This window comes from Lampris incognitus, chromosome 2 (genome assembly GCF_029633865.1).
Source record: "Lampris incognitus isolate fLamInc1 chromosome 2, fLamInc1.hap2, whole genome shotgun sequence".
Lineage (NCBI taxonomy): Eukaryota > Metazoa > Chordata > Actinopteri > Lampriformes > Lampridae > Lampris > Lampris incognitus.
This window is the reverse complement of record NC_079212.1, coordinates 110,466,367-110,492,334: the sequence shown is the minus strand read 5'-3', so window position 1 is coordinate 110,492,334 and position 25,968 is coordinate 110,466,367. Positions and strand designations below refer to the sequence as shown.

At 44.3% G+C, this 25,968-nt stretch overlaps 1 protein-coding gene across 1 annotated transcript in view; it reads left to right on the top strand.

The window, feature by feature from the left end:
• ephb2b (eph receptor B2b) overlaps window positions 1-25,968 on the top strand; it is a 162,791-nt gene that overhangs the window by 103,061 nt on the left and 33,762 nt on the right. Inside the window, 1 exon segment of the mRNA XM_056273628.1 lies at window positions 25,693-25,848. Coding sequence (XP_056129603.1) covers window positions 25,693-25,848 — 156 coding nt within the window.

Genomic DNA, 25,968 nt, shown 5'->3' with positions numbered 1-25,968 from the left:
GCAGCACTGATGCCGTGATGTCACTCAGTTGCAGCACAACCTCGATAAGTCCTCCTCATGGCCCTCTTACTAAATATAGAGCTTCTCGTATTGATTTGGGTACACGGTGCATTAACAGCATGCTTCTCCCATAATGACCTATTTCAATAGATTGTGTGGAGTTAAGCAGTCTTTCTCTGCATTCTTTGTCTTCAGGCTGCTAGGAGAAGAAGACTGAGCCATTCGTTTCTGATGGCGGCACACTCAATATACCTTGGGTCTATTGCATTGGCTGTTTATGCCCGGCAACTAATTCCTCTAATGAATTCATCATGGGTCTCTTGGCAACACAAGCACATGCATACCCCGTATGTGGTGACTCTGTGTGAGTTCATTCTAAAGCATGGCTTTTATGAAGCTTTTATCACAGCTGTAAAGGTCTGTCTGCGCTCAAGGCGGCCAGGCACTGTTTTATCTTGACACGGTGCAAAGCTGCGAGATTACCAGAACCAACTGGGCCTTCAAGCAGCGTGATTGAGTATGGATCGTTTACAGTGTTGTACTTCACTAGTATTAAAGTGTGGCAATAGGGAAAATGGCCAATGAAAAGCTGGCAAAAGATGGCTCAAATTCCATATATGTGTGAACTCAATGCCAGCAGGCAGGCATCCCATTGTACTAAATGACAGGCCATGATCGAGGTCACAATTCCAACATGCTTCATTATCTGTCAGTGGTGTTGCAAGAGACATGGGCAATAGTATCACTGTTGGTATGCTCTCCTAGGCAGCTGTGATCCAGAATTACCATTGGTTCCTGTTGTATCAAAACAGTGGCGCTGCAAGCCTCAACTCCTCGTGTTTGTGTGTGTGTGCGTGTGTGTGTGTGTGTGTGTGTGTGTGTGTGTGTGTGTGTGTGTGTGTGTGTGTGTGTGTGTGTGTGTGTGTGTGTGTGTGTGTGTGTGTGTGTGTGTGTGTGTGTGTGTGATCAGTAGGGTGCATGCAGCTTTTAGTACATACCATCCTGGTGAAGTCTGAAAACAGAATGAATACTCTTTTTTATGGATAAAACAATCTTTCATTTTAAGTCATTATATTCACTAGCCCACTATTAAATTAATTTTAGGATTTTGACCTTAGTTGGAGTAATATATCCTATCCTGCAGCCAGCAGTCTCCTATCATCCATATCACCATAATCCTGAGGACAAGTCTTCCCTCTTCTCTCTGCTCATTCACTGACCTGCCAGCGCCTTCCACAATCAGGCCTTTGTTGACCTGACTTGTCTCTCATCTGCCTGGTTCTGTTGATATGGGACTCGTGCTGAGAGCATGGTCCCTTCATACAGGAAACTAAGTGCTGGCTAATTGTGCCTGTCGAGCCAGAACCTGTTAGTACGCTGATAAGCAACTATTTGACCTCTTAGGAGGCCCCTGATGGTGCCCTGTGGAACAGATTTTTGATAGGTCTTTTTGTTTGGTTGAAAACATACCGCGACCCATGGGTATTGCCTTAACTTCTCTGTGTGTCTGTGCTTGGTTTGTTATTGAAGCTCAGAGATAATCTAATTAAATTTCTGGGCTGTTGACATTGGAATAGTATTTAGATGTGCTAAGACTGTCCCAATATTAACTGTTATTCTGATGCATTAACAGTGACAGTGACTGTGAGAGAGGGTATTTATTACAAGGATGTTTGCCACTGAAATTCTTCTTTCTGTGCCAGTTAGATTTTTGCTTTGGGTATTTAAATTCCCATACCCTATTCAAAGCCTACTGTTGCATTTTAAGGAAAGAGACCATAAAATTTTCACCGGGGACTGTTTTACACCAGTTGCTTCCGTCTTTGGTTGACATGCTTGGTGGAAGTCCACAGAATATGTCTTGGATGTGTGCCCATCACATTTCCCCACCAAACTACCATGCAGTACATCATGGCCCAATGTCAGTGTGCCCTTCTACTTTTCTCACAATATGGATCAGACCAGGGGTTGAAAAGTCTTTTCAAATAAAACTCCTGGTCTATAATAATTTATCGATCTAACCCCATTTATTTAGACCCCACCTATTTAGCACTAAACACAGGTTAAAACTTCCGCGATGAATGATTAGCAAATAATATTTGACCAAGGCTTGCTTTGTATAGAGCTACCAGTTTATTGCTGCTTTTTACTCCAGACCCCTGCTAGCCTCCCTGGGATAATCCTACAACATGCAGAAACCCAAAAGTAATCCACCACCTTTTTGCAGACCCACCCTCAACTGCAAATCACCTCAGGTTCTATTATGACTTCCTTAAGATTTGTTGATCTTAAAAAATCTGATTTTGAAAGCAAGCTGGCAGCGATATGTGCATGAGAGAGAGAGAGAGAGAGAGAGAGAGAGAGAGAGAGAGAGAGAGAGAGAGAGAGAGAGAGAGAGAGAGAGAGAGAGAGAGAGAGAGAGAGAGAGTATATATATATATGTGTGTGTGTGTGTGTGTGTGTGTGTGTGTGTGTGTGTGTGTGTGTGTGTGTGTGTGTGTGTGTGTGTGTGTGTGTGTGTGTGTGTGTGTGTAAATCTGTGTTTGCCTGTGTTTACAGGCAAACACAACTTTTGTGTGTCCAGGGTGGCATACAACCCCTCTGAATAGCTCTCACTTGCCATCCTCTTTTCTAAGATTCCAGTCTACAGAACAGTAGGGGAGAAGCAGTGTCAGTGCCACGGCTGGCAGTGACAACTCATACACACAAAAAAAGAAAAGAAATATATATATATATATATATATATATATATATATATATATATATATATATATATATATATAGTAGGCCATTTTCCCCCTTCAGAAATCCAGCGATGTACTCTAGCATTATATTTTTACAATGACCTTTTCAACACCTCAGCATTAATGTCACAGATGAGATACTATGCATCAACCTGTACGGGTATGTCAGGTATGCTGCGCTGGAATGCACAGAGCTGTGTCAAGGGGAAGGCTGTGCCCTGAGGCCAGGTGGGTCCATCTTACATGTATTTATGTAGGACACATGTGACTCGCATGTACTACAGTCATGAGACTAATCCTGTCTATCTGAGAATGATTGGCAGCCAGGCCTCACCAGAGACTATCCACCACGGATTACCAGTGACATTTTACTATTGGGCGGCAGTCTTGTGGGAAAGGGGGTGGTGGGGTTTGGGGGCGGGGCATTTTGAGTTACCCTCCAATTTCAATGTACTACCCTCTTCACCCCTCAATACGTGTCCATCCTCTACTCTCTTGCCTGTGTGCTTTACTTGTACCTTTAATATCATGAAGAGTGCCTGTGAAAATAAACAATGACTGATATAGATGCATTCACCTGATAAACTCAGCTGTCTCTGCCTCTGTTTGAATCTATCTGTTGAAATTCAGCCAACTAAAAGCTGAAAAAGGTAATCCACTTGATTAGTATTACCATATAGTGTTTGACTAGTCATCACAGTGATAAAGAAAGGTCAGCAGCGTTATTTATTACCCTTGCCAATGCTTTGTATGTCCCAATGTAATACCTTAGAATCTAATCAGTGGTTTGTTTGTTTAAGGGCTTTACATTTCTTTTGGGGATCAATAACCCGTTTGAGTGATGATTAAAGTGCACACAAAAGAAGGATGATATATTTGTATTGGTGTCTCCCATAGCTTCTCTGTTTTTAACATTCAGCTGTGTTTATGTAATCGCGAAAAAGACAAGTGTGTCACCCAAAGGGTGTGTTCACATGCTGCCATTTTTATTCTTCCAAAAAGAAAAAAACTGTCATCACCATTTTTACTTCAAAGAGAACAGAGTGACCACAAAGCGGATGCAAAGTGGCCACTTTGCAGAAAGTGCCGCCTTTGACTTCTATTCAGAACAGAGTGTGCTTCTTAGAGTTGAGAAAAGTTCAGCTCCTTAGAGGAAAAGTGATGGCGTGGACTGCATTTTTTGTGCGGTGACACTTGGGACCCCAATAAATGGCCTGTGGGCCAGGTCCGGCCCTTAAAGGCAAAATGTCTGGCCCACACCGAGCCATTGGCACTAACGCACATGTCATAATCTGTGAAATAAAGTGTGCAACATGTGAAATCAAGTGCATGCTGCTCTGCTTTATTTTGACCTCACCCCACATTGTACACTTGACCTATGCCATAGAGCATACATAGACGTAAGACTTACTCCGTGCTCTCTATGGTCCTTGACTAGACAGAGCTACTCACCTGCTAAGTCACAGATAATCAATAACTGTCCTAAACAAAGAACATGACTTGCGCGAAAAAGCGAAAAGTCGACCAGGAAAACTGTCAGTTCAAATCTGACGGGACTGATCAGTTTTGTTTTATTTCACAGGACTACGCCATTGCCAAACCGGCATGCTTGATGTGCATGCAGTCTGTAGCTGTCTGCACTGCAGATAATCTCAAGCAGCACTTCAACAGTATGCATGCTGCCAGTTTTAATGCCAACTACTCTACAAAATCAGATCACTGCAAACAAAAAATGGCAAATATGATAACGTCATACAGGCACTCCGTTTCTACTATCTTTAAATAAACATCAGCACAAGAGAGTGCAACAGCTGCATCATTGCATGTTTCATGGAACCTTGCTAAAGCAAAGAAGCCATTCACTGATGCTGAGTTGATTAAAATGTGTGCAATTGATATGGTTGGCGAAGTCATGATGATAAAAACAAGAAAAAGGTTGTGGAGCTATTAAAGCAGGTACCATTGTCAGTTAACATGGCAACAAGAAGAGTAGAACTTTTAGCAGAAGAGTGTTTTTTCCAATCTACTCACCGATTTTAAGAAACCAGAAGCCGTATCACTAGCCATAGACTCGTCCCATGACTGAACCGATGGGGAACAGCTGTCTGTGTTCACAATATTTTTTGATGGGAAGACCTTTCAGGAAGAGCTACTTTGTTTGCTTCCTCTGCCTGAGTGCACAACTGAGGAAATCATCTTTAATGAATTAACACTGTTCTTTGAGAAGAATAGCTTGGGTGTGAGCAAAATTGTGTCCGTTGTCACCGGTGGGGTGGGGCTCTGTCAATGGTGGGACAACACAAGGGCTTGGTAAGCAGGCTTGCCGTTGTTAATCCAGCACTATGAGCATTTCATTGCATTACTCACAAATCAATGTTGTGCTTTAAAATGTGTGGGGAAATGAAAGTAGCAATGGATACTTTCACGAGACAAGTAAATTTCGTTCGCGAGAGTTCTAGTCTGCAGCATTGCCGTTTCAGAGCATTGCTGGAGAAAATGTCAGTGGAACACAAGGATCTTTTGCTGCATAATGATGTTTGCTGGCCACGCAAAGGCCCTGTGTTGGAGAGGGTGTGCAACCTATGTGATGAGCTTGTGTTATTTTTATCCGGACTGTGGAGCCAAAAAGCCCAAGAATATCAGAGGTTTTTAAGTGACAATAAGGTGATGGCATATGTTTTGGGTTTTTATTTTTTGTGACATCATGTCTCATCTAAATCACCTTAATCTGCAATTACAAGGCAAGAACCACACTTGCAGACACTGCGGGAGTGTTGCGAGAAGAATTAAATGTGGGAGGATCCAGCAATGAAAGATTTTGTGAGGAGCCCTGCAGAAAACTTCAAGGAACATTTTGAAAGCTCCCTTGAACTCTCAGGTGACATCCCCCTCTTCCTGAGATAGCCATTTCCATTTTGGCTGACAGCCAGTGGACTGCAGAGGCCAAAAGGCGGGTACCATCCATAGATGAGGCAATTCTTCAGGTGGAGGTCTTGGAGATGGGAACATCTGATCTGCTCAAAGCACAACACAAGGGCATTGGGGTGAGTGACTTTTGGATCAGCATGGTTCCCCATGCTCAATTCAAAAACACGAGAGATATTGCAATGCTCTTACTCACAATTTTCCCCTCCACATAGGTGAGTCATTGTTTTCTTCAATTAACTTGATCAAGAACCAGGAAACAAACAGACACTCCAGTGCACATCTTGGCCAGTGCCTCAGGCTTGCCATAACAGAATACAGGCCCGGCATCAGAAGGATTGCCTTATCTCGTGGCTCTTACTTCTCTCACTAATTAGTGAATGAACATCCATTTATTTTTGTCCATTTGTCCATAATTGAATGATTGGTTTTGGATTTATTTTGTTTGAAGAGTTCTTTTTTTTTTCTTGTGTGACCCTCAACAGAGGCTTTAAGACTCCCAGGCCTAAATTATTAATATCACCACCACCAACACTACTACTACTACTACTACTAATAATAATAATAATAATAATAATGATGATGATATAAATAATAATGGTAAGAATAATAATCGTAATAGAAGCAACAACAACAACATCTGCACATAAAACAACTTTTGCTGGTACAAGGAAGAAAAAAAAAACCCAGACGTTTTGGCCCTTGGGTTGGCATACATGACATGATTTGGCCTTTGGGGAAAACTAATTGGGGGAACCCTGACTTAGAGTGATAGCAGGTGGGATTTCACGCCATGTAGGAAAGTGACAGTTTGACTGGCCCCACTGCTTCCATCACCAAAAGTCAGAGCAGGCAGTCTTCCCTTTGTCATGGCCAAAAAACAAAAACAAAACACACTTAAGCCAAAATCAGAGGGATATGCAACACCCATGCATGTCTCTAAGCTTACTATATGTAATCAACATCTTAATTTTTGATCTAAAGAAGTCATTGCATGCTACTGCCAGGAGAATGTCCTTTCTTTTTAAATAGCCTTCCTTTTTGAAACAAAAGTGAGTAGCAGATGACAATATGATATTGTCATACTTTCTGTGGCAGGATGTGACAATAGAGCAAAGAGCATATTTTCTATATGACCTTTTGTTACTTAGCCATAACCTTTACATAACCAAGCAAGTTACATTTAGATTTGATGTGATGGGGCTGCTCCCTCTCACCTTTTTCAGGTGATTTGCATCTTCTTCAAGCTTGGATCCTCTACTACAGGCCTGGGAGCTTGAGGTTCTGCTGTTCCTAGGACTGCACTCTTCTGGATAGAGACCTCAGATGTTCCTGGAATCTGCTGGAGCCACTTTCCCAGCCTGGGGGACACGGCCCCTAGTGCCCCTATTACCCCTGGGACTATTTGAATTTAATTTTCCACATCCGATCTAGTTCTTCCCTCAGCCCTTGGTATTTCTCCAGCTTCTAATGCTCTTTCTTCCTGATGTTGCTATTGCTCGGGATTGCTACATCGATCACTACTGCTGTCATCTGTTCCTTGTTGACCACCACAATGTCTGGTTGGTTAGCCAGCACCTGCTTGTCAGTCTGGAACTTGAAGTCCTACAGGATCTTAGCTCTGCCATTCTCAACCACCTTTGGTGGTGTCCTCCATTTGGACTTGGGGACTTCCAGTCTGTATTCAGTACAGTATCCTGTACACTTTCCCAGCCACTTGATTATGCCTTCCAGTGTATGCTTTCCCAGCTAGCATTTTATACCTTGCTACTAAGTGCTGGACTGTCTTAGGGGCATTTTTGCACAGCCTGCATCTTGGTTCTTGTCTGGTGTGGTAGATGCCTGACTCAACTGATTTGGTGCTGAGTGCCTGTTCTTGTGCTGCTATGATCAGAGCCTCTGTGTTGTCCTTCAGTCCAGCCTTTTCTAGCCACTGGTAAGATTTCTTGATGTCAGCTACATCTTCTATCTGTCGATGATACATCCCATGGAGGGGATTGATCTTCCATGATACCGCCTCTTCTTCCTCAGCATGCTCTGTCTTCTGCTACCTGAGGTACTCACACAACAGTTCATCCTGGGGGGCCCTATTTCTGATGTACTCATTGATGTTCCTTTTTCATCCTGGATAGTAGCTCTGATACTCACTAACCCTTGGCCCCCATCTTTTCACTTATACAGTCTCAGGCTGCTGGACTTCAGGTGGAACCCTCCATGCATTGTGAGGAGTTTCCGTGTCCTAATATCTGTGGCCTTTATATCCTTCTTTGGCCAGTTTATTATTCCAGCTGGGCATCTGATGACAGGTAGGGCATATGTGTTGATGGTTTGGATCGTATTCGTCCCATTGAGCTGGCTCCTCAGGACCTGCCTCACTCTCTAGAGGTATTTGGCTGTAGCTTACCTCCTTGCTGCCTTCTCGTGGATTCCATTTGCCTGTGGCACACCCAGGTACTTGTAACTGTCCTGTATGTCTGTTATTCTGCCATCTGGTAATTCAACCCCTTCAGTGCTCACCACCTTTCCTCTTTTTACCACCATTCGACCACACATGTCCAGTCCAAATGACATCCTGATGTCATCGCTGTAGATCCTGGTGAGGTGGATCAGCGAGTCAATGTCTTGCTCATTCCCAGCATTATGAGCTACAGTTAAACTCTCCACAACCTTCCCTTACACTAGGAAGGTTGTGGAGAGTTTAACAGTAAGTAGTGTTCTCTGGGTATGACACTAAAACATAGTAAAATAAGCAAATCAGGCAGATATTTCAATGACTCTACCCCCAACCCCCATCCCAGCTGACTACAGACCTTCACACCCCACCCACCCAATAATGCAAAATTTGTGGAGGAAACACTCTACCTAGCTGAAGAATATTGGTGATCAGAATCAGCTGGTTTAGTGCATGGGGACTTTTAGGACTTGAACTTTCTGGACCTGGCTCTTCCACCTCATGGGGTAGCCATTTTGGGGAACTAATTCCAATAGAGCCAGCAATAGACTTCTAAAATGTGTCATACATTTTCATATCCTAATAAGGGATTCTGGTTCGAACCCTATTTCAGTCCAACATAAAAAATGCATAGAAGTGTAAAATAATCGCCTTTAACCATGTCCAATGTCAATATTGACTCTTCTCACTTTGAACGTTGCTCTGTTATGCATTTCTACATTGGTTGGGGGGATTATAATTGGTTGTGAAACTGCAATATAAAAAATTGTGAGCAATTGTTAGCTTAGCATGAGCTGTATTTGCCCCTGGCAATGAGTGCACAGCACTCCTAATGATCCCTCTTATAGTGTAGTGATGCAACATCTGCACCATTGTTGTTAGCAAAATGAGTCTATGTCTGTATATGTAATAACCTTGTCATATGTCATTTCTACTTATATTAAGTTCATATATTTTGAAAGCAGAAAGACTGGCAACCAAATTCCAAAAACCCTATTCATTTTCACCATAGGCAAAAACAAATGAATCTGGATGTAGTGCTAGAGCCCTGAAATGACAACAGTTTAGAGGTGTATAGACCTTTTTTAGACATGGCTGACATACTACCATTTCGTCTTAGTATGTTAAAGATAGGTTCTCTCATTACCTGCAATATTTATTGTATTTGTCTTTGTTTCTGCTGTCCGATGACTGAACAGCTATGAAAAAAAGTGATTAGATCAAGGGTCACAAACGGCTAACTGGCTAACTAAGGCTACTGGTAATTCCAAGACAAAGCGTGATTACGTCGGCCATGTTTGTGTTAAAGGTCTGTTAGAAGAAAAAGGAAGAAGACGATGGGAATCGACACCAACAGAGGCAACTAGGCAGAAGCAGCAGCAGTGTTGCCACGGTTACCAGAGGCCTCCACTGTGTCTCTCCTGCCCCGGCTCTGGCCCAGTCTCCCTCTGTGCGAGCTGGGTACTTAATTTCACTGACCCCCCGGGTCTGGGCTGAACAGCCCCCATTGATTAGGACAAATGGAGGGGAGAGCAGCCAGCCAAGCCACTCCTGTAACGGGGTTAAGGACATAGCCATGGAGGGAGGAAGACGTTGGGCAGGCAGATGAATAGCCCAGGGATTCCTTGTTTTAGATGAATCAGTGACATATTTAAAGGCTAATTAGTCAATCAATTCACTCAGTATAAATTTGCTGGGGCCACCACCTCACTCTGCAGACATGATTGGGCTATTTAATCTGTTCCACCTCTAAATAGTGGCCATTATAGCCTTCAAATGAATCTCCTCCCAACAATGCCATCTTTTTCAGACACAGGTGTAATGGTGCTGGGGGGAAGGGAGTGCAGGGTGTGTGTGAGTGTGTGTGTACGTGTGCGTGTGTGAGTGTGTGAGTGAGAGATTATATACAATGTCTTTTAAAGCTTGATACTAGGTGAAATGCTGATTTGGCATTTTATCTCTGTAAGTAACTTGTTTGTTGTATTTTTGATAACAACCCTTTTAACAGGCATTTGACAGACAGGGATTGGATTTGTTACACAAATCCGACATATACTGCACTGAGTAAGTTGCAGGACATATTTCTTCCTACTAAAGGATAGCAGACAAAATTCTTCAGAGCTGTTGAAACATGAAGGGGAACCATTTGTAATTGTATAATTTTTAAGCAAGCTGGTGAAATAGTATATGTACTGTATGCATTTCCTGACTGTGTATAAATCCATCCTTCAAATTAGTCCTATCCATCCCTGCATTATGAAGGTAGCTTGTGTTATTTTAAATGGATTAATCATGGAGTGTATCGCAGGATGACAATGTTTTAACTGAAGATCTGTCAAAATAGATATAGTGCAAATATATTATACATTGCGTCTGTATGCATGTGTATTTGTATGTATGTGATGTGTGTGTGTGTGTGTGGGGGGGGGGGTGCTCTGTTCATGTTTCCCACATGCATTCACACATTGTGTGTGTGTGTGTGTGTGTGTGTGTGGGTGTGTGTCAAATGAGATAGATGCAGCTTTTTTTTGTTTTGTTTTTTTCTTTCTGCTGTAGATCAGATTGATAATAGAATTAACTCTGGCCCCCCACTGCCTCAGTAAATACCTGTGGTCAGCAGTATTGATATGATCTCTAATAAATACACTCAAGGGAGGCAAGATTGGAGATATGAGCTCCAGCCCGTGAACATGATACTCACGGGCTAGTCCAGGGCAATGTTTGTCTTTTGTTGTCCTTTGTTTGAGGTTTCCCACTGCACATGTGTGTTTTGTTTGTGCTGTGTTTTGTTTGTGTGTACCTTCGTGTATGTGTCTGTGTGTGTGCGCACACATGCTCAGATGCACTTGTCAGAGTCTCCCTCTGTGTGTGCCTGTGTGTGTGTCTCTGGGTGGTTTTCTCTGTTTGTTTGAATGTATGCATTGGAGGGTTACACAGGGACAGCTAGCAGGATTTAGAACCAGCTGCTCCTTGCAACCCCCCCCCACACACACACACACACACGCGCACACACACACACACACACACACACACACACACACACACACACACACACGCACGCACGCACGCACACACACACACACATATATCCTTTACCATGTCGCCGCCCCTTGTTCCTGCTGACGGGCAACATGGAGCCCCTTTATGCCACCTGTCTATCAGCTAGGCTGCACCTCAGGGAGCCCCTTTCACCAAGCACAGAGTTGCCGCTTGCTCCTTTTGTTTGGACTCTAAGGAAAGACCCCCGCCCCCTCCACCACACCTCACACACGCACATGCACACACATGTACACATACACACACACTCTGCTCTTAATGCTGTCATTCACAGACACACAAACACACACTCACATGCACACACTGGCAATAGCCTCTGTCAGCTATTTCCTACATCTGCCGCTGGGCACAAAAGGTCCCTTTCCCTGCATGCTACTAACCTACCCTGGCTCAGAAACCAACTGGCAGGGCTATTGTTGTGCTGCACAGTGACATGCAAAAAAAAAAATACTATCTGTATCGACAGACATGTGGGATTGTAATCACTGTGACACTGATGGGGTTTTTCAAAACACCCACATGCTTCAAAACACGGTGGTGTCCTGAATGCCAGCACTAGCCTGTGTTTACCCCAGGTTAAGGCTCGTACAAAGCAGAGGAAGAACATCTCACTTCACCCTGTATCACTTGTTTGGACAGTCTTGTGTATTGCAGACAGAACAGTGGACATCTTCTGCATATGATTCAGAGCATTTCTCCCTCACTGCCGCCCCCTTCCTTCACCTCTACCTTCTTCACTGCTCCACCCTTTCCACCTATCACACCCCTACCCCACCTCACCCCTCTGTCTTTAGCAGTCTGAGAAAGTGATGGGGGCTGTGAGCTCCGGGCGCAGCCTGCGGAACCGAGCGGGAGCTGCCTTACATGGCAATGGCTTCTGTTGCCCTGGCAACCACCTGCCCTTGAGAAAAGGGCACATTCGGGGGTTTTGGAGACCGAGTTACTGACAGCCCCCTGTCACAACTCATAAAGAGTTCAAACCCATCGATCGGCTCATCTCGGAGACCATGCACTGTAAACACAGTCTCACGTGGAAAAGGCTATAAAACAAACATGTGAATCATAGGTGTAGAGAGCGGCGGCATGTTTGCAGGATAGAAGGTGTGTGTGTGTGAGTGTGTGTGAGGGGGGGGGGGGTTCTTCACATCCCTAGCAAGAAAATGATATGATTTCTTAGGGCACAATCCACCCTGCTATAATATGCCAAAGTAATCTGTAGGTGGGTGTTGCCATCCCCGCCCCAGCACACTGGAGGCATCCTGTGGTGCAGTGGCAGGTGACCGGTTCCATGGGGATGAACGGAAGTGGTGAGAGGGTGAGAGGGAGGCTGCCCATGTCCTTTTGCCTGCTTTGAAAATGACAGCTAATAATTTTGACATCAGATGGTTGTTTTTTATTTTATTTTTTTTCCAGCTGTGCCATTACCACTGCCTTGGTGTAACAGCACACTGAGACCCCTCTTTTGGGTTGTCTGGTGGTATTTGACGTTTAAGCAAATGGTCTTTGTCAGTGAGAGATGGTCATTGTGTACCAGCAGGAACTAAAGCAGGTGAAATCACTGACTTCTTACAGGAAGTCTTCTGAAAGGTCTGATATGTGTGCTGGGTTTTGTATTAGAACATGGGTGTGTGGCTTTTTGGGTGTGTGTCTGTGCAGGGGTAGTGGGCTCACTGCAGGGATACCCAAAAAAGCAGGAACAAGCATTATTGTGAAATTATATTGACTTCCACTCTGTAGGCACTATCTATCTATCTATCTATCTATCTATCTATCTATCTATCTATCTATCTATCTATCTATCTATCTATCTATCTATCTATCTATCTATCTATCTATCTATCTATCTATCTATCTATCTATCTATCTACACTGCTCAAAAAAATAAAGGGAACACATAAGCAATGCAATGTAGCTCCAAGTCAATCACACTTTTGAGATATCAACCTGTCCAGTTAGGAAGCAACACTGATTTGTGAATCAATTTCACCTGTTGGTAAATTGTCTAATTTCCACCAGGTGGAAATTAGACAATTTGCAAGACAACCCCTATAAAAGGAATGGATTTGCAGGTGGTGGCCACATACCATTTGCCTGTCCTCATCTTTTCTGGCCGATCTTTGGTTAGTTTTTCATTTTGCTAGTGCCCTCACCACTAGAGGTGGCATGAGGCGGTATCTGCAACCTACAGAAGTTGCTCAGGTAGTGCAGCTCATCCAGGATGGCACATCAATGCGTGCTGTGGCAAGAAGATTTGATGTGTCTCCCAGCACAGTGTCCAGAGCATGGAGGAGGTACCAGGAGACAGGCCAGTACACCAGGAGACGTGGAGGGGCCGCAGGAGGACAACAACCCCGCAGCAGGACCGCTATCTGGTCCTTTGTGCAAGGAGGAACAGGAGGAACACTGCCGGAGCCCTACAAAACGACCTTCAACAGGCCACTAATGTGCAGGTTTCTGCTCAAACAGTGAGAAACAGAATGCATAAGGATGGTATGAGGGCCCGACGTCCACAATTGGCGCCTGTGCTCACAGCCCAACACCATGCAGCCCGATTGACCTTTGCCAGAGAACATCTTGGTTGGCAGATTTGCCATTGGCGCCCTGTGCTCTTCACAGATGAGAGCAGGTTCACACTGAACACATGTGACAGACGTGAGAGAGTCTGGAGACGCTGTGGAGAACGTTCTGCTGCCTGCAACATCCTCCAGCATGACCGGTTTGGCGGTGGGTCAGTGATGGTCTGGGGAGGCATATCCTTGGAGGGCCGCACAGACCTCTACGTGCTAGCCAGAGGTACCATGACTGCCATTAGGTACCGGGATGAGATCCTCAGATTCATTGTCAGACCATATGCTGGTGCAGTGGGCCCTGGGTTCCTGCTCATGCATGACAATGCTCGTCCTCATGTGGCCAGAGTGTGTCAGCAGTTCCTGTATGTCGAGGGCATTGATGCTATGGACTGGCCTGCACGTTCCCCAGACCTGAATCCAATCGAGCACCTCTGGGACATCATGTCTCGTACCATCCGCCAACGCGATGTCGCACCACAGACTGTCCAGGAGTTGACCGATGCCCTGATCCAGGTCTGGGAGGAGATCCCTCAGGAGACCATCCGTCGTCTCATCAGGAGCATGCCCAGACATTGTAGGGAGTGCATACAGGCACGTGGAGGCCACACACACTACTGAGCCTCATTTTGAATCGTCTTGAAGAATTTCCACAGAAGTTGGATCAGCCTATGTTCTCATTTTCCACTTTGATTTTGAGTATGATTCTGAATCCAGACCTTAATGGGCTAATGATTTTGATTTCCATTGATCATTCTTAGGTTATTTTGCTCTAAACACTTTCCTCTGTCTAATAAATAAAGATTTTCAGCTGAAATATTTCATTCATCAAGGTCTATATTGTGTTTTTAGGTGTTCCCTTTATTTTTTTTGAGCAGTGTATCTATCTATTCATTTATTTATTGGATTTTTCTCTCCAATTGTACCCGGCCAATTACCCCACTCTTCTGAGCCATTGTCATGGTTCACCTCCTTTGCCGATCCGGGGGGGGCTGCAGACTACCACAAGCCTCCTTCGATACACGTGGAGTCGCCAGCTGCTTCTTTTCACCTGACAGTGAGGTGTTTCACCAGGAGGATGTAGTGCGTGGGAGGATCACACTATTCCCCCCAGTCCCCCCCCCGAACAGGGACCCAAACCAACCAGAGGAGGCGCTAGTGTAGTGACTAGGACACGTATGCATATCCGGCTTCCCACCCGCAGACACGGCCAATTGTGTCTGTAGGGACGCCTGACCAAGCTGGAAGCAACACAGGGATTCGAATCAGAGACCCCAGTGTTGGTAGGCTACAGAATAGGCCGCTACGCTACCCGGACGCCCGGCACTTTTATTTTAACCACACCTTCCGCCATTTAAATTTACAAAGCAGTTATTTGTTCAGTGATCTGTTGAGATGTTATGTTCAATTAATCAGAATTATTTTGTAATTCATGAACATCATGTTCTTACACCGGTAAATCCAGACTCTTTGGAGTGAGGGAACCTGACTAATTTGTTGTTGTTTCTGAACAGAGAGGCCCATTTGATCAGCAATATTAAATACTGTGTTGAGTTTTCTAAATTGCTTCGCATCATGTGCATTTATGACATTTCCCGCCTTGGGTGATTATGATCCATCAGTACTAACGCCTAGTAGTTTTATATATTAGAGGTGCCTCTAGTATGGTGTTGGAGATGGAGGCTGACAGGGGATCTTAAATGGAGATTAATGCCCACACAGGGGCTTGCCTGTCACCCCACCCTAGTCATCTGCAGCCATGTGTGCCGAACAGGTCTGTGTGCAACCTGATTGGACCCCATCATTCTCCGGAGAGCAAGCTGTCAAGTGATCTGCCTGCATGAAATGACCTCCCCCACCCCCGCCCACCCCAACACCCCCTCCAACACACACACACACACAATCGCGTATGCGGTGTTTCAGATGCCTGTAATTTTGCCACTCCACATTCATGTCCTTTTTTTGGGGGGAACAAGAGTGAAAAAAAAAATAAGTGCAGTGAAAATTCCAGACTTTATTACTGTGCAGCATGCATGGCTCCAGTGATACCACCCTTTCATCTATGCTTCCTCCTCTATTGACAGATGGTAGTTATCAGACAGTATGGAAATACTGTGGTTAAAATAGTTTTCATCAATATATTTTTTTTTCTTGTTCTCTCTGGTATTTATGACCTGATGATCATTGTGAGAACGATACGGCCTTTGAACAGAAGAACTTCCCGTGGATCATCGTAAGAGCATTTGAGTGCAAAACTAATGTTTGCCACATGGGAATGAGGCAGTGTCTCTAAATGAATGGAGTGTTCAAGGATTTTTTTTCTTTTCTTTTCTTAAAGTTAATCCGCTGTCTCAGGCAAACTAAACCTGACGTGGTAAACACTTCACATGCGACCAACTCACGATGAACACAATAAATGGCTGAAAAAACAAACCGTGAGCACACCATGAACACAACACACTGCTCTAGGGACAAGCAAAACAGAACGGGATTCAAGGAGCATGGACCACACGCCCAATATTTTACAGCCTACTTGAAGAGATCCATAGCACGGGGAGAAAACGGACGGAATAAATAAGAAATTTAAGCAAAACCAATGCTTAATTAAAGAATTAACTTTTTCTTTATGTGTGCTGCTGGAATATGGTTGCACCGGGTTTCCTGCCCTCCAGCCAGCGCCAAATTAATAAGCGGGGTGTTGCAGGGAGAGGAGGGCCGGAACAGTTGAAGCCAAGGGCAGCCAGGTGCCTCCAATCTTTAATCTATCCAAAAATATTCACTCTACATCCAAGAAAAACAGCTGGCCTAGGGACTCGGCATATGGACTTGTGTTTGTGTGTGTGTGTGTGTACGGGTTTGTGTGCATGTTCACACACCCTGCCGGTCCATGCTGGAGGTACACATAATCAGAGTTAAAGAGTTAATTAGGAGGTCAGTTTATGGGAAATGAGTTTACTCCGGTTGTATCGGGTTACATTACAGTCGTTGCGCTCAGGGAGTATTTCTATCTGCTGCTGACGTTCTGACCAGTGTTTCGTGCTGCATACCTTTCGACCTTGTGGATACTTGGTGAGTGTTGATATGCACCATCTATATGGGATTAGGGCCCTGCACCACTTTGTAGGGCGGAAATGTCCTCCGGCCAGTGGCCAACGGTGGTTTCTAAACAGCTTTGATGTGCGTGTTATGTGTGTATGTGAAGAGGATGGGTTTCAGTGAAATGAGCTTCCTGTGTGTGAGTGTGCTCGCCTCTGTTTATGTGTGTGTGTGTTGTGTGTGTGCATGTGTGTGTTTATCCGTACGTTTGTATGTGTCATGAGTCGGAGCCATGCAAAGGAGCCTGTGCCCCCAGAGCTCATTTCCCAGGTGTCCCACATTTCCAACTAATCTCCCGCTCACATGGGCTCTGCCGGAGCACCTAATCTGTCTCAGCGGAGCTGACTGAGAGGATTGGGGCTGAGAGCTCCCCAGCAACTGCAGAGAAGATGCGGTTAAGAGGAGAGAGCTGAGACGCATAAAGGTAGAGTCTGAGTCACCTCCCGATTGCTAACCCCCCCACCCACCCACACACATACACAACCATAGCGCCATAAGTGAACTCACATATAGATGTACAAGCTTCAAATACCCACACACACTTGAACAGAGTACATAATCAAATAACACAAAAAAGAACGTAAATACGCACATTATCCAAAAGGCACATGACAAGCGGGTACACAGTTACACAGACATGTAGTACACCAATATACAGTGGATGCACATACACACCCGACTTCAAGATCCTGCTCCTCACCTTTAAGGCCCTTAATAACCTAGCTCCTTGGTATCTTTCTGAACTCCTTCATCTCCACACACCCTTCTACACTCAGACCCTCCTCTGCTCTCCAACTCACTACACCATCAGCCCGCTTGACTACCATGGGGTCTAGAGCCTTCAGTCGTTCTGCCCCCAGCCTGTGGAACTCCCTGCCACAAGACATTCACAACACTGACTCTCTTTCAACCTTCAGATCCCATCTCAAAATGCACCTTTTCAAACTGGTATATTCAGTCTGATCCCCACTTCATTGAGTTTTGTGCAGATGGTGGTTTTATACTTACTATCTGTTGTGTTAACTTTTTATTGTCCACCCTGCTTTGTTTTGAGTTTATGCTGTCTGACACAGTGCTGCTTGTTTTTTTACTGTGTTCTGTAAGGTGTCCTTGAGTGATTTGAAAGGTGCCCACAAATAAAATGTATTATCATTATTATTATTATTATTACTAAAACTTGCAGGGTGCATGCACATGTTTGCATGACTCATAAGAAATCAGGGCTGATGAACGTGTGCATGGGTGGTCTGAGAGCTTGGGAAGGTCACATCGTTAGTGAAGGCTGCACGGGCTACCGTTCTGTCTCCGTCCCTGGTTTGCTTGTCTGTAATGCGTAGCTTTGGATCAAACCAGCTCGGCGCACCTGAGATGTGGAGGGGTTTGTCAGACAATACAAGGACTACCGTAATGTCAGTATAGTGGTATCTTGTCAGTTAAGCATTTGATATAGCATTTAATCAGTAGGAGATTGAAAACTTGATCCCTTTAAACAATGAGATAAGGGTGTCTGGGTAGCGTGAAGGTCTATTCCATTGCCTACCAACATGGGGATCGCTGGTTTGAATCCCCATGTTACCTCTGGCTTGGTCGGGCATCCCTACAGACACAATTGGCCATGTCTGCGGGTGGGAAGCTGGGTGTGGGTATGTGTCCTTCGGAGCGGGGGAACTGGGGGGAATAGCGTGATCCTCCCACGCGCTTTGTCTCCCTAGCAAAACTCCTCACTGTCAGGTGAAAAGAAGCGGCTGGCGACTCCACATGTATCGGAGGAGGCATGTGGTAGTATGCAGCCCTCCCCGGATCGGCAGAGGGGGTGGAGCAGTGACCAGGAAGGCTCGGAAGAGTGGGGTAATTAGACGGATACAATTGGGGAGAAAAAGGGGAAAAATCCAATCAGTCAATCAATCAATAAGATAGCTGTGTTGTGGTGCAATAAAAGTCGCACCTAATGTCTCAAATATGATTAAGCGATTCATATTTCATGTCATTCATAAACCTGATGCTTATATTTTGTAGATATGGTACAATGAACTTTGCAATTTTTGTTTTTATTTTAAATTTTTTGGAATGGAGACCTTCCAACGTCCCTGTCCTGTTAAAGAGAACAGCCTGGTTTGTGGCACGCAGATCACCGGCGGTCACCCATACACCCTGGCACTGTCCTGCCCTATAGTGTGAAGAGACACACAGAGTCCCAGACCTGTTAATTGCGACAGACATGGAAACCCAGAGGGAGAAATAAGTATCTCATTTGTGTGCCAGCGTGTGTGTGGGGTGAAGCGAATGCCAGTCGTCTAATAGCTTTCACACAAGTCTGATTGAATTAGCTGCAGAGGAGATCTGCATTCCTAATTGAATTGCAGGGACTCTGTCGGAAAACAGTGCCTAGATATTGTTCCCTATGGACAGGCTTCAGACAGGGGAGGCAGGGACAAGCGGGCTCATCTCAACTTCCAATTTCCGACAACTCGTGGCTGCTGTCGTCTGTTTTAAACTTTCACCAGGGCTGTGACTGCCCTGTCACAGGTTTTCCACCCCTATCAGTTCTCAGGGTGATGAAGGTCAGAATAGCTGTGTTGGTAGTTGGATGGTAGGCATAATATGCCTTGGCAAGCTGCTACAACTGCTAACAGGTTTTCCTAATCTAATTTGCCTTCCTCATGGGGAAAGTGATGCACCCTGTAAACAGGCATGTTGCGTCACAATTCAGGCCCTTATTAAGGGATAATATCTGATCTATATTTACCCATGATGCATCTACATTGTTTTTTTTACAGTTGGCATAAACGCTTGCATGGGCCTGAACATGTACACTGCTTATTGTAGTACAATCACAATGGGTTATGGGGAAATACACACATACACACACACAACACACACAGCAGCCCTCTGTCCAATAGCCATTTTCACCACCTTCAGCACTTTTTCCGCTGTGCTCACAAAACCTTGCACCTCTGATGTTTTTCCCCCCGCCGGCCTCTTCTCTTTGACACTCCCAACATCAAGTACACACAAACACACACACACACACACACATATATATGTATGTGTGTGTGTGTGTGTATATTTAATGTGTGTGTGTATATATATATATATAAAATCAACACCATTGACAGTTTCAGAAAAAAAAATGCTACACACACACACACACACACACACATTAGTTTCTTGTGTCCTCTTTAATGGTGCTTTCATTAAATGCCACACTGTTGGGGGATGGGGGTGGATTTGAGCTTGAAAAGAGGAGAAGGGGTGGGAGGGCATGTTGGAATAGGGTGGGAGGGAATGGGGTATCGTTACCGCTGTGGTACCCCAGGCTGCTGGACAAGGAGCCTCTCTGTTGGGTGGGGTAAATGGTGAGGGGAGGCAGGATGGATGCAGGGGGTGGTTTCATTGGGCTTTGTGAGAGGTGTGTGTGTGTGTGTGTGTGTGTATTTGGCAACAGGGGCCAGGTGCAGAGGGAGCTCAGATATGCTTCCAGAAGCATGGTAGGCCACATCCTCAGCACTAACAGACTGCCTAATTTTCTGTCTGTCTCTACCTGTCTCACTTTATTGGTCTCCCTCTACCTTTCTCACTCTGTCTTTGTCTACCTGTCTTACTCTACCTGTCTCACTCTACTTGTCTCTCTCTCTCTCTCTCTCTCTCTCTCTCTCTCTCTCTCTCTCTCTCTCTCTCTCTCTCTCTCTCTCTCTCTCTCTCTCTCTCTCTCTCTCTCTCTCTCTCTCTCTCTCTCTCTCTCTTTCCATTTCACACCCATACAAACACACCATGCTGATGCAGATGGTTTTAGCTGCATGTCCTTTCTTTAAAGTGCTATAAATCTCTGCCTGTAATATTCAGGAAACCTTTGAAACAACCAGCAAATTACCTGCTGTAAAAAAACGACTAGCACCCTGGCACAGCAGCCCACCTCTCACAGCTCTAACAGTGCTATTTCTATTCAGCGAGTCTAGCAAAAGCCCCTTATTAAATCGTGTATGTCACTGTATGTTATTAAAAGTCATAAACATAGTCGGAGAGAAGGGGCTGTGGTGGCTAGGCTGTGCAGGGGGAGGCCTGAATCCCACCTAGTCAACTGGTTTTGCCTTTTCCCTGTGTGAACGGCTGCCATTGAGATGTACCAGCCAAGCTCTAATTACTTTGTGCCTGGAACCACTTTAAGGTGATCTGGACCCTTTGACATGGCTGCCTCTAAATTCACTCTGAAGTGTTTATAAATTCCATTAAAAAAGTCTCGGTGCAACCTTTCTTCGCGGCTTAATGCAGTTGTCACATTCCTTGTGATCTAGGGGACAGAAGAACGTTCAATGGTTGTTTAATGAAATCGAATATAATGAATATTAAAAGTATAAGGACAGAGGAGTAACAAAGAAACTTGTATCATCGAAGACTCCTGGAGTTATAAAACTCCTCTCGCCAGACGGGGGTGTCTGAGGTTGGAGGAAACATGCAAGAGAAAAAGAAAAAAAAAAGAAAGGAAAAAAGAAACAGCCTTTAGCCCTTGAATGTTGAGAGAGACTGCCAGGGATGTGGATGTGATCAAACAGCTCAACAGCAGCAATCTGGCAAGGCAGGGAGGAAGGGACTCAAAGCTGTGATCTGTTTTTTAATCACCGCTCTCCCCCTTCTCCTTTTCTCTATATGTGACTCCAGGAATCTTCTCAACTCACAACGTCTGTTGTTTGGTGAGAAAAGTGGAATTCCCCCCCCCCCCCGAAAAAAAAATTCCCCTCAAAACTAATACCTGCAACAGGAAAGAAAGGCCAGCTTTGACATATGATTCTTTACCCACCACCAAACCTGGATCAAATGGCTCATGCAAATATGTCTTCATGTATGCTCAGTAATCCAGGTAAGAAAATCAAACAAGGTTGAATCCAGATGAACTGATTCAACCTGCTTTGGTTCATGTAATACTTTCATAATCCAAGCTTGCCAGTGCATACAAAGACTACTTTCCCTGCAGCATTTACAGACCAGGTAAACTCATAGTTGAAGCACATACACCAGGTGAACAGACAGAAGAGTTGTGTGTTTTGCAGGCTTCTGATGCTGATGTCCGCTGGCATCTGCTTTTACATAATTTTTGTCCGTGTCGGTCTGTGTCACATCTCTGGAATGGTGAATTGCGTGCTGTTTGCCATATACTCCATTAGAGTGAATGCCAGGAAAGTTTAGAAAGTCGTTACCAAATATTTAAACGTCAATTCCCTGTTGCTCGGCTGTAAAATACTACCTACTTGGCACAATTTGAATTGTTTTGGACCTGCGAGCCAAATATATCTGGCACTCTTTGTTGTTTGCAACAATCACAGAGTTATGTGCAGACGCTGTTTAATCCGTTTTTTGGCGCTGGCTCTCACATAAGCCCACCAACAACCAACATAGCATATTTGAATAGAGTTACTATAACAACAGCATGAATCAAAGTCATTGAAAGTGCTGAACAATTCAGTTCTTTCATTTTATTTTCCCCCAGATTCCCAATACGGTATTACAAGGTAATGCACAGTGTGCATGCTTTTGGGGTCGCAGCAACACTCAACACATCGCCATACCACTTAATCATTAACACCGCCCCTCCTTGTCTGGCTCTGTGTTCCTCCTGTTTCCTACACATACCCACCTCCATCTCACCACCTCTTTATGCATTTTCCTTTTGTGTCGCTGCTGCACCGCTGTAGCCCTGGCTGTGTCGTTGGGTTTCATGCCCAGTTTCTCGTGTAGCTGCTGCAGCCCAGGCCTCATTCAAACACTGCGTTGACTGGCAGCGTGGATGCCCAGGCCTCACGTTTCACTGTGCAGCCAAAGCCTTTCCCTCCGTATTAATCATGCAGAAAGAAAAACATGTCAAGACTAACGTCTGACAAAGAGCTCTCTCACATTTCATCAGTTTGTACTTGGGAATACCACCTTCTGCTGCTGACGTTTGTGATGGCTTTTGCAATTCGCATCCACACACATGTTTGGTTTTGAATTTTTTTTATTTAGTTATTTTATTCCCCCCCCTTTTTCCCCCCCAATTGTTAATTGTACCCATCCAATTACCCCACTCTTCCAAGCCGTTCCGGGCGCTGCTTCAACCCCTCTGCCGGTCCAGAGAGGGCTGCAGACTACCAAATGTGGAGTTACCAGCCGTTTCTTTTCACCTGATAGTGAGGAGTTTCACCAGGGGGATGTAGCATGTGGGAGGATCCCGCTATTCTCCCCAGTCCCCCCCCCCCCCGAACAGGTGCCCTGACCGATCAGAGGAGGCGCTAGTGCAGCAATCAGGGCACATGCCCACATCCAGCGTCCCACCCGCAAACATATATATATATATATATATACACACACACACACACACATATACATATATATGTGTAGCCAATATATATATATATACACATACATACACACACACACACACACACACACACACACACACACACACACACGCATATATATATTATAATAACATAATATAATATACCCGAACCTTATGAATTCACTGATCATGATGGAATGAGAAGACTATATGAGATATCTTGACTTTTAAAGTATATAATTTAGTTGTTTAATAGTTGCATTTCAACTGCAATTGACAGAAGAAGACTATGGCCTATTTAATTTAGACATGGCTATGTAAATGAATTAACTAATCCAACAGAAATATAACAATTCAAATGGCATCTTGAGGGTTGGACATCCACCATGTAACATTATTCCTATTATCCCTAAACTATATAATCCACTATGCAATACAATACTATACTGTACTATACCATACAATTCTATACTATACAATGCTTATTTGATTTGAAAAATATGGTAATTTTTTCTGATGTCGGGCTCAAGATAAGAATTGTCTGACATGCCATGATGTCTATCTCTCTGCCTTCATGCCCTGAAAAATATGAGATTAAAAAAAAAAATGAAATACCGGCTCATGCAAAAGTAGACTGATTAATGTTATTGATGCCTCTCTGCAGACTTCAGCTGACGTACTCAGTTGGAGTGCCCTTGTGTATGTTACAGATATGTATCATATGATGTGTTTCATGTTTTCTGGTAGATGTAAGGCATTCCTCTCCTTTGTTCTCTGCGCTAAACTGCACGCAGCAGCAAAGCATCACCAGAATGGATTCTTCAATGAATGATCTTGGCAGGTGAAGAATCTGGCTTGGTGTACGGTTTGTCAGAAGGAAGAAAAAAATACACAAGAAAGAGAAACTGAGATTGTAAAAGAGCAGTAATTCCTGCCCAAGAGGGTGATTGGGCAGCAGTATATGCCTGTCTAATCTTAACAGTGAGACGTAACCCTGTCTTATCCCTCGGACCTGTGCGCTGACCTCCTGTGAATGGAGTTCCAGCTGCAGGGCTTTCCATGTGGCAGATCCAGCAGTAACTGCCAGTGTAGACCATGAATCAAATAATGTCTGCATTTTTTATTAGTTCTCAATGTAGGAGATTCCCCCCCCCCAATTTACTGAGTTTTTCGAATATTTGATATGAAATGCTGCTGAAAAAAAGATTATGCCTTAAACTGCTTTTGGGTAGATCTCCCTTAACATTGGGCATTTGAGGCTGATTCTCATTTAGAGCAACTTAGAGCGACTGTGAACTGTAAAATTACCGTAAAATAAGATGCGAATCCCTATCTTGGCAGATTTGCTTAGAAATTCAGCAGGGAGAAGATGCTTCAAAGTCAAACTGTCCTGCAAATAGATCAAGAGAAATGCTGATGAAGACAAAACAGGGAAGTTAAAGTTCTCACTGCCCTGCTTTCTGTGTTCATTAAATAATGATAACAATGGCATGATTTATTTTTGGCTGTTTCGTTTGTCACAGTGTTGAAGATGCAACCACACACTACTCGTTGAGGGCACAGCTCAGATATGTGAGGGCCTTCTGTGCATTTTTCACGCATTTACTTTACTCCCTATGCCGACCTCCACACCGCTCCATTTTGTCCTTTTATCAGTGGGGCAAGTGGGCGCTGACGCCAAACCAGTTTTAGCTGGTTTCTCTTGACATGCTGCAGGTGCAGACTGGAAAAAGCAGTAATGGGCTGGGTGGTATATAATTCTGGAGGGGGGGATTTCACAGACAGATACACGTTTTCCACAGAAGTTAGTTATTGCTCTGTTTCAATGAATGATCTTTACACGTGCACAAGAATCACACAAACACACATCCCCAACTTACACATGCACATGCGCGCGTGTGTTTCTCCTCTCTGCTACCATGAACATAACTCCCCTCCCATGTTCCCAGAGAGAGGACGCTTAAAAGAGCACTTAACAGCAACCAGAGAGCTTCAGAGTTTCTCATGCAACGAGTGCACAGTAAATAATTCAAAGTAAACATACAACATGTTGCCATGTTGCCGTATCTGCGTGCTGGCTCACGCACAAGGCAGCGCCGATGTATACTTATATGCTGGACTCTGCCAATATGTATTTATACTTTTATGAGGGTTTTGCATTCTGCTCACCCATTGGGTACACTTGTAAAACAACATGTAACCAAGAAACTCTTAAATGTAGCCAAAAGCAAATGGCTTCAAATATAGAAATGGCAAAAAAATAAGAAAATCTCAAAATTCACATTTCCCAAACCCTTTGGAATGGATACTGAATTTAGTGTTTAGTGTCAAGTGTCAGGATTTACTGCGATGCTGTTGTGTGTGTGTGTGTGTGTGTGTGTGTGTGTGTGTGTGTGTGTGTGTATACGAGTCAATATGTCTCCAGTACAACTGGGATAAAATTCTTCCACATCTTTTGTACCCAGCAGATAATGTGTTCTTGGTTGTATTTGGCGCTCAAACTCATTTTTGTTTTTTGTTTTGTTTTGTTTTGTTTTTCAGCTTGTCCTTCAGGCTTTTTCAAGCCCACTCAAGGTGACGAGGCATGCATGCAGTGTCCCATCAACAGCCGCACCACCAGCGAAGGGGCTTTTAACTGTGTTTGCCGCAATGGCTACTACCGCACTGACTCGGATCCCTTCCAGATGCCCTGCACAAGTATGTACTGTGCTGATGTTGTTATATGTACTGTCTCAAATGGGACACACTCATACACACACCAACTTGTGGGACGGGGGGCAAAGAAAGACAGAAAGAAAGAAAATTAACACTCCAAAA